Genomic DNA, 13,894 nt, shown 5'->3' with positions numbered 1-13,894 from the left:
TGTATATACACATGTGTCCTCCTCCACAGCACCCATGTGTCTCCTCTGTATATACCTGCAGTACAGGGAGCCTCCATCCATCCCTATATATACTGTATATACACATCTGTGTCCTCCTCCACAGCACCCATGTGTCTCCTCTGTATATACCTGCCGTACAAGGAGCCTCCATCCATCCCTATATATACACATCTGTGTCCTCCTCCTCAGCACCCATGTGTCTCCTCTGTATATACCTGCAGTACAGGGAGCCTCTATCTATCCCTATATACTGTATATACACATCTGTGTCCTCCTCCACAGCACCCATGTGTCTCCTCTGTATATACCTGCAGTACAGGGAGCCTCCATCCATCCCTATATATACACATCTGTGTCCTCCTCCTCAGCACCCATGTGTATCCTCTGTATATACCTGCAGTACAGGGAGCCTCCATCCATCCCTATATATACTGTATATACACATCTGTGTCCGCCTCCACAGCACCCATGTGTCTCCTCTGTATATACCTGCAGTACAGGGAGCCTCCATCCATCCCTATATATACTGTATATATACACATCTGTGTCCTCCTCCTCAGCACCCATGTGTCTCCTCTGTATATACCTGCAGTACAGGGAGCCTCCATCCATCCCTATATATACTGTATATACACATCTGTGTCCTCCTCCTCAGCACCCATGTGTCTCCTCTGTATATACCTGCCATACAAGGAGCCTCCATCCATCCCTATATACTGTATATACACATCTGTGTCCTCCTCCTCAGCACCCATGTGTCTCCTCTGTATATACCTACAGTACAGGGAGCCTTCATCCATCCCTATATATACTGTATATACACATCTGTGTCCTCCTCCTCAGCACCCATGTGTCTCCTCTGTATATACCTACAGTACAGGGAGCCTTCATCCATCCCTATATATACTGTATATACACATCTGTGTCCTCCTCCTCAGCACCCATGTGTCTCCTCTGTATATACCTGCAGTACAGGGAGCCTCCATCCATCCCTATATACTGTATATACACATCTGTGTCCTCCTCCTCAGCACCCATGTGTCTCCTCTGTATTTACCTACAGTACAGGGAGCCTCCATCCATCCCTATATACTGTATATACACATGTGTGTCCTCCTCCACAGCACCCATGTGTCTCCTCTGTATATACCTGCAGTACAGGAAGCCTCCATCCATCCCTATATATACTGTATATACACATCTGTGTCCTCCTCCACAGCACCCATGTGTCTCCTCTGTATATACCTGCAGTACAGGGAGCCTCCATCCATCCCTATATATACTGTATATACACATCTGTGTCCTCCTCCACAGCACCCATGTGTCTCCTCTGTATATACCTGCAGTACAGGGAGCCTCCATCCATCCCTATATATACTGTATATACACATCTGTGTCCGCCTCCTCAGCACCCATGTGTCTCCTCTGTATATACCTGCAGTACAGGGAGCCTCCATCCATCCCTATATATACTGCATATATACACATCTGTGTCCGCCTCCTCAGCACCCATGTGTCTCCTCTGTATATACCTGCAGTACAGAGAGCCTCCATCCATCCCTATATATACTGTATATACACATCTGTGTCCTCCTCCACAGCACCCATGTGTCTCCTCTGTATATACCTGCAGTACAGGGAGCCTCCATCCATCCCTATATATACTGTATATACACATCTGTGTCCTCCTCCACAGCACCCATGTGTCTCCTCTGTATATACCTGCAGTACAGGGAGCCTCCATCCATCCCTATATATACTGTATATACACATCTGTGTCCTCCTCCACAGCACCCATGTGTCTCCTCTGTATATACCTGCAGTACAGAGAGCCTCCATCCATCCCTATATATACTGTATATACACATCTGTGTCCTCCTCCACAGCACCCATGTGTCTCCTCTGTATATACCTGCCGTACAGGGAGCCTCCATCCATCCCTATATATACTGTATATACACATCTGTGTCCTCCTCCACAGCACCCATGTGTCTCCTCTGTATATACCTGCAGTACAGGGAGCCTCCATCCATCCCTATATATACTGTATATACACATCTGTGTCCTCCTCCACAGCACCCATGTGTCTCCTCTGTATATACCTGCAGTACAGGGAGCCTCCATCCATCCCTATATATACTGTATATACACATCTGTGTCCGCCTCCTCAGCACCCATGTGTCTCCTCTGTAGATTCAAGATTCAAAGAAGCTTTATTGGCAGGACCAGATACACATCAGTTTTGCCAAAGCAAGTGTTTAAAGGCAATAGTGATAGGGACTGTGGGGATGTTGGGTAGGAGCTGTAAGGAAGGTGGATGGGGGCAGATCCAGGGTGGAGGCTATAGTCCATGGCATATGGGAGGTGGATGGGGCAGATCCATTGTGGGGGCTGTAGTCCATGGCATAGGGGAGGTGGATGGGGCAGATCCATTGTGGGGGCTATAGTCCATGGCATATGGGAGGTGGATGGGGCAGATCCATTGTGGGGGCTGTAGTCCATGGCATAGGGGAGGTGGATGGGGCAGATCCATTGTGGGGGCTATAGTCCATGGCATATGGGAGGTGGATGGGGCAGATCCATTGTGGGGGCTATAGTCCATGGCATAGGGGAGGTGGATGGGGCAGATCCATTGTGGGGGCTATAGTCCATGGCATAGGGGAGGTGGATGGGGCAGATCCATTGTGGGGGCTATAGTCCATGGCATAGGAGAGGTGGATGGGGCAGATCCATTGTGGGGGCTATAGTCCATGGCATAGGGGAGGTGGATGGGGCAGATCCATTGTGGGGGCTATAGTCCATGGCATAGGGGAGGTGGATGGGGCAGATTCATTGTGGGGGCTATAGTCCATGGCATAGGGGAGGTGGATGGGGCAGATCCATTGTGAGGGCTATAGTCCATGGCATAGGGGAGGTGGATGGGGCAGATCCAGGGTGGGCGCTATAGTCCATGGCATAGGGGAGGTGGATGGGGCAGATCCAGGGTGGGGGCTATAGTCCATGGCATAGGGGAGGTGGATGGGGCAGATCCATTGTGGGGGCTGTAGTCCATGGCATAGGGGAGGTGGATGGGGCAGATCCATTGTGGGGGCTGTAGTCCATGGCATAGGGGAGGTGGATGGGGCAGATCCAGGGTGGGGGCTATAGTCCATGGCATAGGGGAGGTGGATGGGGCAGATCCATTGTGGGGGCTATAGTCCATTGCATAGGGGAGGTGGATGGGGCAGATCCAGGGTGGGGGCTATAGTCCATGGCATAGGGGAGGTGGATGGGGCAGATCCATTGTGGGGGCTATAGTCCATGGCATAGGGGAGGTGGATGGGGGCAGATCCAGGGTGGGGGCTATAGTCCATGGCATAGGGGAGGTGGATGGGGCAGATCCATTGTGGGGGCTATAGTCCATGGCATAGGGGAGGTGGATGGGGCAGATCCAGGGTGGGGGCTATAGTCCATGGCATAGGGGAGGTGGATGGGGCAGGTCCAGGGTGGGGGCTATAGTCCATGGCATAGGGGAGGTGGATGGGGCAGATCCATTGTGGGGGCTATAGTCCATGGCATAGGGGAGGTGGATGGGGGCCAATCCAGGGTGGGGGCTATAGTCCATGGCATAGGGGAGGTGGATGGGGCAGATCCAGGGTGGGGGCTATAGTCCATGGCATAGGGGAGGTGGATGGGGCAGATCCATTGTGGGGGCTATAGTCCATGGCATAGGGGAGGTGGATGGGGCAGATCCATTGTGGGGGCTATAGTCCATGGCATAGGGGAGGTGGATGGGGCAGGTCCAGGTTGGGGGCTATAGTCCATGGCATCATAGTTCTCTTTCTCGCAGTCTATGGCATTCGCTCACATACCGCGCTGCTATCTCCACTGCTCTCTCTTCTTCTCCCAGCAGGATATATGTTTTCTCTTCCTCCTTCATGGTGATGAAGTCCGGGAAGAGATGTGAGAGTCTCCTGAAGTGAGTGTCCCTCACTGCTGAGTATTTGGAGCAGTGTAGCAGGAAGTGGGTTTCGTCCTCTATGGCCTCCTGATCACAGTGTTGGCATAGTCTTTCCTCCCTGGGCTTGTAGCTCTGCCTGTGTCGGCCACATTCGATGGTCAGACTTTGGGCGCTGAGTCTATATCGGCTCAGGATCTGGCGGTCTCTGGGGTCCGGGAGTTTCTCCAGATATGGGGCCAGTCTGTAGTCTCTCTGTAGGCTCCGGTACATGGTCAGTTTCTGTGAGCTGATGATATCATTCTTCCAGTCACTGACATACCTCTCCTGGCCTTCGTCTACCATCTTCCTGATTCCGGCTTTTGTCAGGTTGTTGTGATTGGTGTTCTGGTCTGGTTGGGTTAGGCTGGGCTGTTCCGAGGGTTCTGGTTTTTCTGTTTCACCTACATGTATCAGGGCTTTATGGTGATGGGAGCTTGGATTGCTCCTATGCAGGTGAGCCCGGAATGACAGCGCCCTCTTTAGAACTGTTAGGTGTAGAGGGAATCTGCCCAGCTCGGCCCGACAAGCACTGTTGGTGCTCCGATGGACCTGGAGAAGGTGCTGTGTATATACCTGCAGTACAGGGAGCCTCCATCCATCCCTATATACTGTATATACACATCTGTGTCCTCCTCCTCAGCACCCATGTGTCTCCTCTGTATATACCTGCAGTACAGGGAGCCTCCATCCATCCCTATATATACTGTATATACACATCTGTGTCCTCCTCCACAGCACCCATGTGTCTCCTCTGTATATACCTGCAGTACAGGGAGCCTCCATCCATCCCTATATATACTGTATATACACATCTGTGTCCTCCTCCTCAGCACCCATGTGTCTCCTCTATATACCTGCAGTACAGGGAGCCTCCATCCATCCCTATATATACTGTATACACATCTGTGTCCGCCTCCACAGCACCCATGTGTCTCCTCTGTATATACCTGCAGTACAGAGAGCCTTCATCCATCCCTATATATACTGTATATACACATCTGTGTCCTCCTCCTCAGCACCCATGTGTCTCCTCTGTATATACCTGCAGTACAGGGAGCCTCCATCCATCCCTATATACTGTATATACACATCTGTGTCCTCCTCCTCAGCACCCATGTGTCTCCTCTGTATATACCTGCAGTACAGGGAGCCTCCATCCATCCCTATATATACTGTATATACACATCTGTGTCCTCCTCCACAGCACCCATGTGTCTCCTCTGTATATACCTGCAGTACAGGGAGCCTCCATCCATCCCTATATATACTGTATATACACATCTGTGTCCGCCTCCACAGCACCCATGTGTCTCCTCTGTATATACCTGCAGTACAGAGAGCCTTCATCCATCCCTATATATACTGTATATACACATCTGTGTCCTCCTCCTCAGCACCCATGTGTCTCCTCTGTATATACCTGCAGTACAGGGAGCCTCCATCCATCCCTATATATACTGTATATACACATCTGTGTCCTCCTCCTCAGCACCCATGTGTCTCCTCTGTATATACCTGCAGTACAGAGAGCCTCCATCCATCCCTATATATACTGTATATACACATCTGTGTCCTCCTCCACAGCACCCATGTGTCTCCTCTGTATATACCTGCAGTACAGGGAGCCTCCATCCATCCCTATATATACTGTATATACACATCTGTCCGCCTCCTCAGCACCCATGTGTCTCCTCTGTATATACCTGCAGTACAGGGAGCCTCCATCCATCACTATATATACTGTATATATACACATCTGTGTCCTCCTCCACAGCACCCATGTGTCTCCTCTGTATATACCTGCAGTACAGGGAGCCTCCATCCATCCCTATATATACTGTATATACACATGTGTCCTCCTCCACAGCACCCATGTGTATCCTCTGTATATACCTGCAGTACAGGGAGCCTCCATCCATCCCTATATATACTGTATATACACATCTGTGTCCTCCTCCACAGCACCCATGTGTATCCTCTGTATATACCTGCAGTACAGGGAGCCTCCATCCATCCCTATATATACTGTATATACACATGTGTGTCCTCCTCCACAGCACCCATGTGTATCCTCTGTATATACCTGCAGTACAGGGAGCCTCCATCCATCCCTATATATACTGTACATACACATCTGTGTCCTCCTCCACAGCACCCATGTGTATCCTCTGTATATACCTGCAGTACAGGGAGCCTCCATCCATCCCTATATATACTGTATATACACATCTGTGTCCTCCTCCACAGCACCCATGTGTATCCTCTGTATATACCTGCAGTACAGGGAGCCTCCATCCATCCCTATATATACTGTATATACACATGTGTGTCCGCCTCCACAGCACCCATGTGTCTCCTCTGTATATACCTGCAGTACAGGGAGCCTCCATCCATCACTATATATACTGTATATACACATGTGTGTCCGCCTCCTCAGCACCCATGTGTCTCCTCTGTATATACCTGCAGTACAGGGAGCCTCCATCCATCCCTATATATACTGTATATACACATGTGTGTCCTCCTCCACAGCACCCATGTGTATCCTCTGTATATACCTGCAGTACAGGGAGCCTCCATCCATCCCTATATATACTGTACATACACATCTGTGTCCTCCTCCACAGCACCCATGTGTATCCTCTGTATATACCTGCAGTACAGGGAGCCTCCATCCATCCCTATATATACTGTATATACACATCTGTGTCCTCCTCCTCAGCACCCATGTGTCTCCTCTGTATATACCTGCAGTACAGGGAGCCTCCATCCATCCCTATATATACTGTATATACACATCTGTGTCCGCCTCCACAGCACCCATGTGTCTCCTCTGTATATACCTGCAGTACAGGGAGCCTCCATCCATCCCTATATATACTGTATACGAACCACCGCACCACTGACCTCATCTATACTCTGCACAGCCTCATTCAGAGACACGTCTACAATACAAAGAATGGGAAGATATACGCCTGCTTTGTGGACTTTAAAAAGGCCTTTGATTCAGTGTGGCACCCGGGCTTATTCCTGAAACTGCTGGAGAGCAGAATAGGAGGAAAGACCTACGATGTCATCAAAAGCTCCTACACCGAGAACCGCTGCAGCGTGAGTGTGAACGGCAAAAGAACGGCTTATTTCCAGCAGAGCCGCGGAGTCAGACAAGGCTGCAGCCTAAGTCCAACGCTCTTCAACATCTACATCAACGAGCTGGCTACCGCCCTGGAATCCTCCTCAGCACCAGGTCTCACCCTCCACGACGCTCAGGTGAAATTCCTGCTGTATGCAGATGACCTGCTGCTGCTGTCACCAACCGAGAAAGGCCTCCAGGACAACCTGAAAATCCTAGAGAAATTCAGCTCCACCTGGGCTCTACCGGTCAACCTAAAGACAACCAACACCATGGTGTTCCAGAGGAGAAAGAGAAGATCAGACCAACACCCATCATTCGTCCTCAACAACTGCGACCTCACAGGAACGGACAAATATACCTACCTGGGCCTAGAGATTCACCGGTCAGGGAGCTTCAAACAAGCCATAGAGACCCTGAAAGACAAGGCCTGCAAAACCTTCTATGCCATCCGAAGGACACTCTACCATCTGAAGCCACCAGTGAGGGTCTGGCTAAAAATCTTCGACTCCATCATCGCCCCAATCCTCCTGTATGGCAGCGAAGTCTGGGGTCCTCACACCTACCCAGACTGGTCAAAGTGGGATTCCAGTCCAACAGAAATATTCCACCTGGAATTCTGCAAGCACCTTCTCCAGGTCCATTGGAGCACCTCCAACAGTGCTTGTCGGGCCGAGCTGGGCAGATTCCCTCTACACCTAACAGTTCTAAAGAGGGCGCTGTCATTCCGGGCTCACCTGCATAGGAGCAATCCAAGCTCCCATCACCATAAAGCCCTGATACATGAAGGTGAAACAGAAAAACCAGAACCCCCGGAACAGCCCAGCCAAACCCAACCGGACCAGAACACCAATCACAACAACCTGACAAAAGCTGGAATTAGGAAGATGGCAGACGAAGGCCAGGAGAGGTATGTCAGTGACTGGAAGAATGATATCATCAGCTCACAGAAACTGACCATGTACCGGAGCCTGCAGAGAGACTACAGACTGGCCCCATATCTGGAGAAACTCCCGGACCCCAGAGACCGCCAGATCCTGAGCCGATATAGACTCAGCGCCCACAGTCTGGCCATCGAATGTGGCCGACACAGGCAGAGCTACAAGCCCAGGGAGGAAAGACTGTGCCAACACTGTGATCAGGAGGCCATAGAGGACGAAACCCACTTCCTGCCACACTGCTCCAAATACTCAGCAGTGAGGGACACTCACTTCAGGAGACTCTCACATCTCTTCCCGGACTTCATCACCATGAAAGAGGAAGAGAAAACATATATCCTGCTGGGAGAAGAAGAGAGAGCAGTGGAGATAGCAGCGCGGTATGTGAGCGAATGTCATAGACTGCGAGAAAGAGAACTATGATGCCATGGACTATAGCCCCCACAATGGATCTGCCCCATCCACCTCCCATATGCCATGGACTATAGCCCCCACCCTGGATCTGCCCCTTCCACCTCCCCTATGCCATGGACTATAGCCTCCACCCTGGATCTGCCCCCATCCACCTCCCCTATGCCATGGACTATAGCCCCCACAATGGATCTGCCCCCATCCACCTCCCCTATGCCATGGACTATAGCCCCTACCCTGGATCTGCCCCCATCCACCTCCCCTATGCCATGGACTATAGCCCCTACCCTGGATCTGCCTCCATCCACCTCCCCTATGCCATGGACTATAGCCTCCACCCTGGATCTGCCCCATCCACCTCCCCTATGCCATGGACTATAGCCCCTACCCTGGATCTGCCCCCATCCACCTCCCCTATGCCATGGACTATAGCCTCCACCCTGGATCTGCCCCCATCCACCTTCCCTACAGCTCCTACTCAACATCCCCACAGTCCCTATCCCTATTGCCTTTATACACTTGCTTTGGCAAAACTGATGTGTATTTGGTCCTGCCGATAAAGCTTCTTTGAATCTGTATATACACATCTGTGTCCCCCTCCTCAGCACACATGTCTGTCACTGGTGTCAGGGGCTGTGTGTGCTCTGTGCACTTTCTATTTCTCTTTGCTTTATATCGTTCCAAGGTTTCCATATCTTTACTGTGTCCTCATTATGCTGCTCACAAGTCTCTCCATCTATCTCTATACTGTCACTGTATGTATAAATACTGCCCCATATACACCTGTTCTCTCCACATATATCTCTACTCTGTCTTTATATAGTTCTGTACTGCCCCTATATCCCTATACTGCCCCTATATATCTCTATACCACCCCTCTTTATCTATACTGCCTTATATATTTCTATACTGCCCCTATATACCTCTTTGTAGCCCATGTATCTCTATACCACCCCTCTACATCTATACTGCCCTATATATTTCTACACTGCCCCTATATCTCCATATTGTCCCTATGTATCTATATACTGTACCTAAATATATTTAAACTCTACCTCTATATTTGTACATGACCCCTATACATCCATACTGCGACCATGTCTCTACACTGCCCCTATACATCCATACTGTGACCATATGTCTCTACACTGCCCCTGTACATCCATACTGTGACCATGTCTCTAGATTGCCCCTGTACATCCATACTGCGACCATGTGTCTCTACACGACCCCTATACATCCATACTGTGACCATATGTCTCTACACTGCCCCTGTACATCCATACTGTGTCTATGTCTCTACACGACCCCTATACATCCATACTGTGACCATATGTCTCTACACTGCCCCTGTACATCCATACTGTCTGTCTCTACACGACCCCTATACATCCATACTGTGACCATATGTCTCTACTCTGCCGCTGTACATCTATACTGTGACTGTATGTCTCTACACTGCCCCTATATATCCATACTGTGACCATATGTCTCTACACGACCACTATACATCCATACTGTGACCATATGTCTCTACACGACCCCTATACATCCATACTGTGACTATATGTCTCTACACGACCCCTATACATCCATACTGTGACCATATGTCTCTACACTGCCCCTATACATCCATACTGTGACCATATGGCTCTACACTGCCCCTATACATCCATACTGTGACTATATGTCTCTACACTGCCCCTATACATCCATACTGTGACTATATGTCTCTGCACTGCCCCTATACATCCATACTGTGACTATATATCTCTACACGACCCCTATACATCCATACTGTGACCATATATATCTACACTGCCCCTATACATCCATACTTTGACAATATGTCTCTACACTGCCCCTATACATCCATACTGTGACCATATGTCTCTACACTGCCCCTATACATCCATACTGTGACCATATGTCTCTACACTGCCCTTATACATCCATACTGTGACTATATATCGCTACACTGCCCCTATACATCCATACTGTGACTATATATCTCTACACGACCCCTATACATCCATACTGTGACCATATGTCTCTACACGACCCCTATACATCCATACTGTGACTATATGTCTCTACACGACCCCTATACATCCATACTGTGACCATATGTCTCTACACTGCCCCTATACATCCATACTGTGACCATATGTCTCTACACTGCCCCTATACATCCATACTGTGACTATATGTCTCTACACTGCCCCTATACATCCATACTGTGACAATATGTCTCTACACTGCCCCTATACATCCATACTGTGACCATATGTCTCTACACTGCCCCTATACATCCATACTGTGACTATATGTCTCTACACTGCCCCTATACATCCATACTGTGACAATATGTCTCTACACTGCCCCTATACATCCATACTGTGACCATATGTCTCTACACTGCCCCTATACATCCATACTGTGACTATATATCTATACATGACCCTTATACATCCATACTGTGACCATATATATCTACACTGCCCCTATACATCCATACTGTGACACTGTCTCTACACTGCCCCTATACATCCATACTGTGACCATATGTCTCTACACTGCCCCTATAGATCCATACTGTGACCATATGTCTCTACACTGCCCCTATACATCCATACTGTGACTATATGTCTCTACACTGCCCCTATACATCCATACTGTGACTATATATCTCTACACGACCCCTATACATCCATACTGTGACCATATATATCTACACTGCCCCTATACATCCATTCTGTGACAATATGTCTCTACACTGCCCCTATACATCCATACTGTGACCATATGTCTCTACACTGCCCCTATACATCCATACTGTGACCATATGTCTCTACACTGCCCCTATACATCCATACTGTGACTATATGTCTCTACACTGCCCGTATACATCCATACTGTGACTATATATCTCTACACAACCCCTATATATCCATACTGTGACCATATGTCTTTATACTGCCCTATACATCCATGCTGTGACTATATGTCTCTACACGACCCCTATACATCTATACTGTGACCATGTGTCTCTTCATGACCCCTATACATCCATACTTTGACCATATGTCTCTACACTGCCCTATACATCCATGCTGTGACTATATGTCTCTACACGACCTCTATACATCCATACTGTGACCATACGTCTCTACACGACCCCTATATATCCATACCGTGATCATATGTCTCTACACGACCTCTATACATCCATACTGTGACCATATGTCTCTACACGACCCCTATATATCCATACCGTGATCATATGTCTCTACATACCCCTGTAGTCTCCATTCCCGGAGCGCCTTCAGCTTGGCATTACATTGATTAGGTGGAGGAACCAGTGGTGCGGCCATTCCTCCACAGTGTCCCAGGAGCCATTTTTCTACACAACAACCCCAGGCTACATGTTGCTGGAGCTACTGTGAGCAGCCTGCATGGCCTAAACCTGCTCCCATGGCTGCAGCATCTCCGGACTTATCTCCCATTGAGTACATCGGGGGCGTCATTGGTTGGTGATTACACAGGAGCTGCCAGCAGCGGATCTTGATGATTTGTCTCACATGTAAAGTGCCATGGAATAAATGGTGCTATAATAATAAATAATAATAATTTGTACATTCAGCGGCAGAACCTTCCTCAGACAACCATTAATAACCTCACTGATAGCAGCCGAGGCTGGAAGTGCCAGGATTTCTGCACGTGGCTCAGACTCCAGACTGAAGAAATTGAGATCTTTTAATAATGTCTATTTTTTCATGATTTGCTGATCAGTAACATCTCCATCTGGTGATTTCCATCATTCCACCACCACTTTCCCTTCTTGGTGTTGTAATTACCCCATATGTCTATAAGCTGTATCTATGTACCTCCCTGTACTGCGTCTATGTATGTTCCTGTATCTTTAGTATAATGCTGATGGAAGCTCTTGAGACAACTTTATCTTTATATATTATTCTTTTCTCTATCCTCTCAGTTTATCCGTCGTATATAGTCCCCTTATAATGCTCCATTTCTCTACATCGGACCACTGTTTTGTCTGTATCACTTCTCTCATATCGCTCTCGGATATTCTGCAGACGTCTCCTGGACAGAGACCCCGGCCGCCATGCTCGGATACAGGCTTGTCCTCTTATTCCTGACTGCTGTCCCTGAAATCCTCAATGCCAGGGCTAATGAAGTGCGAAGTTGTGTGGATGCTGCCCGGGAGCTTAGAGACAGGGGCCTGAGTGACATCCCGGAGGTCCGGACCCCAATATCCGGTAGATCAGCCACTTATATGTCCTGTTATTGCTATATATGCTGTATAGACACAGTATCTGTCCTCATAGGGGTAGACGGGTATGATTTCTGACAGTACACTCCCTGACAGAAGTTATGTCGCTTATCCATGTTATGTAAATAAAAGTTTAAAACCTGACATTAAATTCAGCCATTGGTTGTATAAATTATTCTTTTGAAAGCTGAAACCCTCCGAAATATGATTTAGGTTAAGAAAATGAATTGGCATCAGAAATATTGATCCGTTAATGGACACAGAATGGTCAGATTTTGGCAAGACAAAAATTTTGTCGCCCACAGAAAGTAAAACAAATAATTAACTTAAAATACAAACATATGTTGCATAACATTGGTGAATGAAGTTGTGGTGCTATTAGAGTCATATTTAATATTTTGCGTGACTTCCATGAGCTTGAAGGACTGCATCCATGAGGTTCAACAATGATTCATACAATTTATTAATGAAGTCATCAGCAATAGCAAAGAATGCAGTCTTACTTGCCTCCCATAGTTCATCCAGAACCTTTGGTTTTGTCTTCCAAGCTTCCTCTTTCATCCTACCCCAAACATGCTCAATGATGTTCATGTCTGGTGACTGGGCTGGCCAGTCATTGGGCACCTTGATCTTTTTTGCCTGGAGGAATTTTGTTGTAGAGATGGATGTATGAGATGGAGCACCATCCTGCTGCAGCATTTGACCCCTTTTATGATTTGGAATATTAGAGGTAGCTAATACTTCTTGATATTTTAGGCTATTGATATTGCTTTCCACCTTGCAAATGTTTTGCACACCCCCATACATCAAATGTAACTGTTTTCTGGGTGTATTTTGGATCCATTTTGGATCCATATGGGCTCCAGTAGGTCTCCTGCAGTATTTGTGGCGGCTGTGGTGTAATTCTACTGTATATTCATCAGAGAAATCCACCTTCTTCCACTTTTCCAGCGTCCATCTGTTTAGCAGGCTGTGGCAAATGCCACATGGTTTTTAATTTGCCTTTTGTTTAGTGCTGGCTTCTGGGCACTGATTCGACCATGGAGGCCATTTTGAGACAGAATCCTACAAACTGTTCTAGTTGACACAGGGACTTGAGGTGACCAGACCTGTTGGAGCTC

The 13,894-nt window shown here is 48.1% G+C and overlaps 1 protein-coding gene across 1 annotated transcript in view; it reads left to right on the top strand.

Annotated features, from left to right (window-relative positions):
• The window catches only part of GPC2 (glypican 2), a 90,680-nt gene that overhangs the window by 26,537 nt on the left and 50,249 nt on the right, over positions 1–13,894 (top strand). Inside the window, exon 2 of the mRNA XM_069767380.1 lies at positions 12,577–12,759. Within this exon, the coding sequence (XP_069623481.1) occupies positions 12,606–12,759 (154 nt within the window). The 5' untranslated portion in view covers positions 12,577–12,605. The remainder of the gene's footprint in view (positions 1–12,576; positions 12,760–13,894) is intronic.

The sequence above is a fragment of the Ranitomeya imitator genome, chromosome 4 (assembly GCF_032444005.1).
Source record: "Ranitomeya imitator isolate aRanImi1 chromosome 4, aRanImi1.pri, whole genome shotgun sequence".
NCBI classification, from domain to species: Eukaryota; Metazoa; Chordata; class Amphibia; order Anura; family Dendrobatidae; genus Ranitomeya; species Ranitomeya imitator.
Note: the sequence above shows the minus strand (reverse complement) of the source record. Positions and strands in the feature narration are given on the sequence as shown.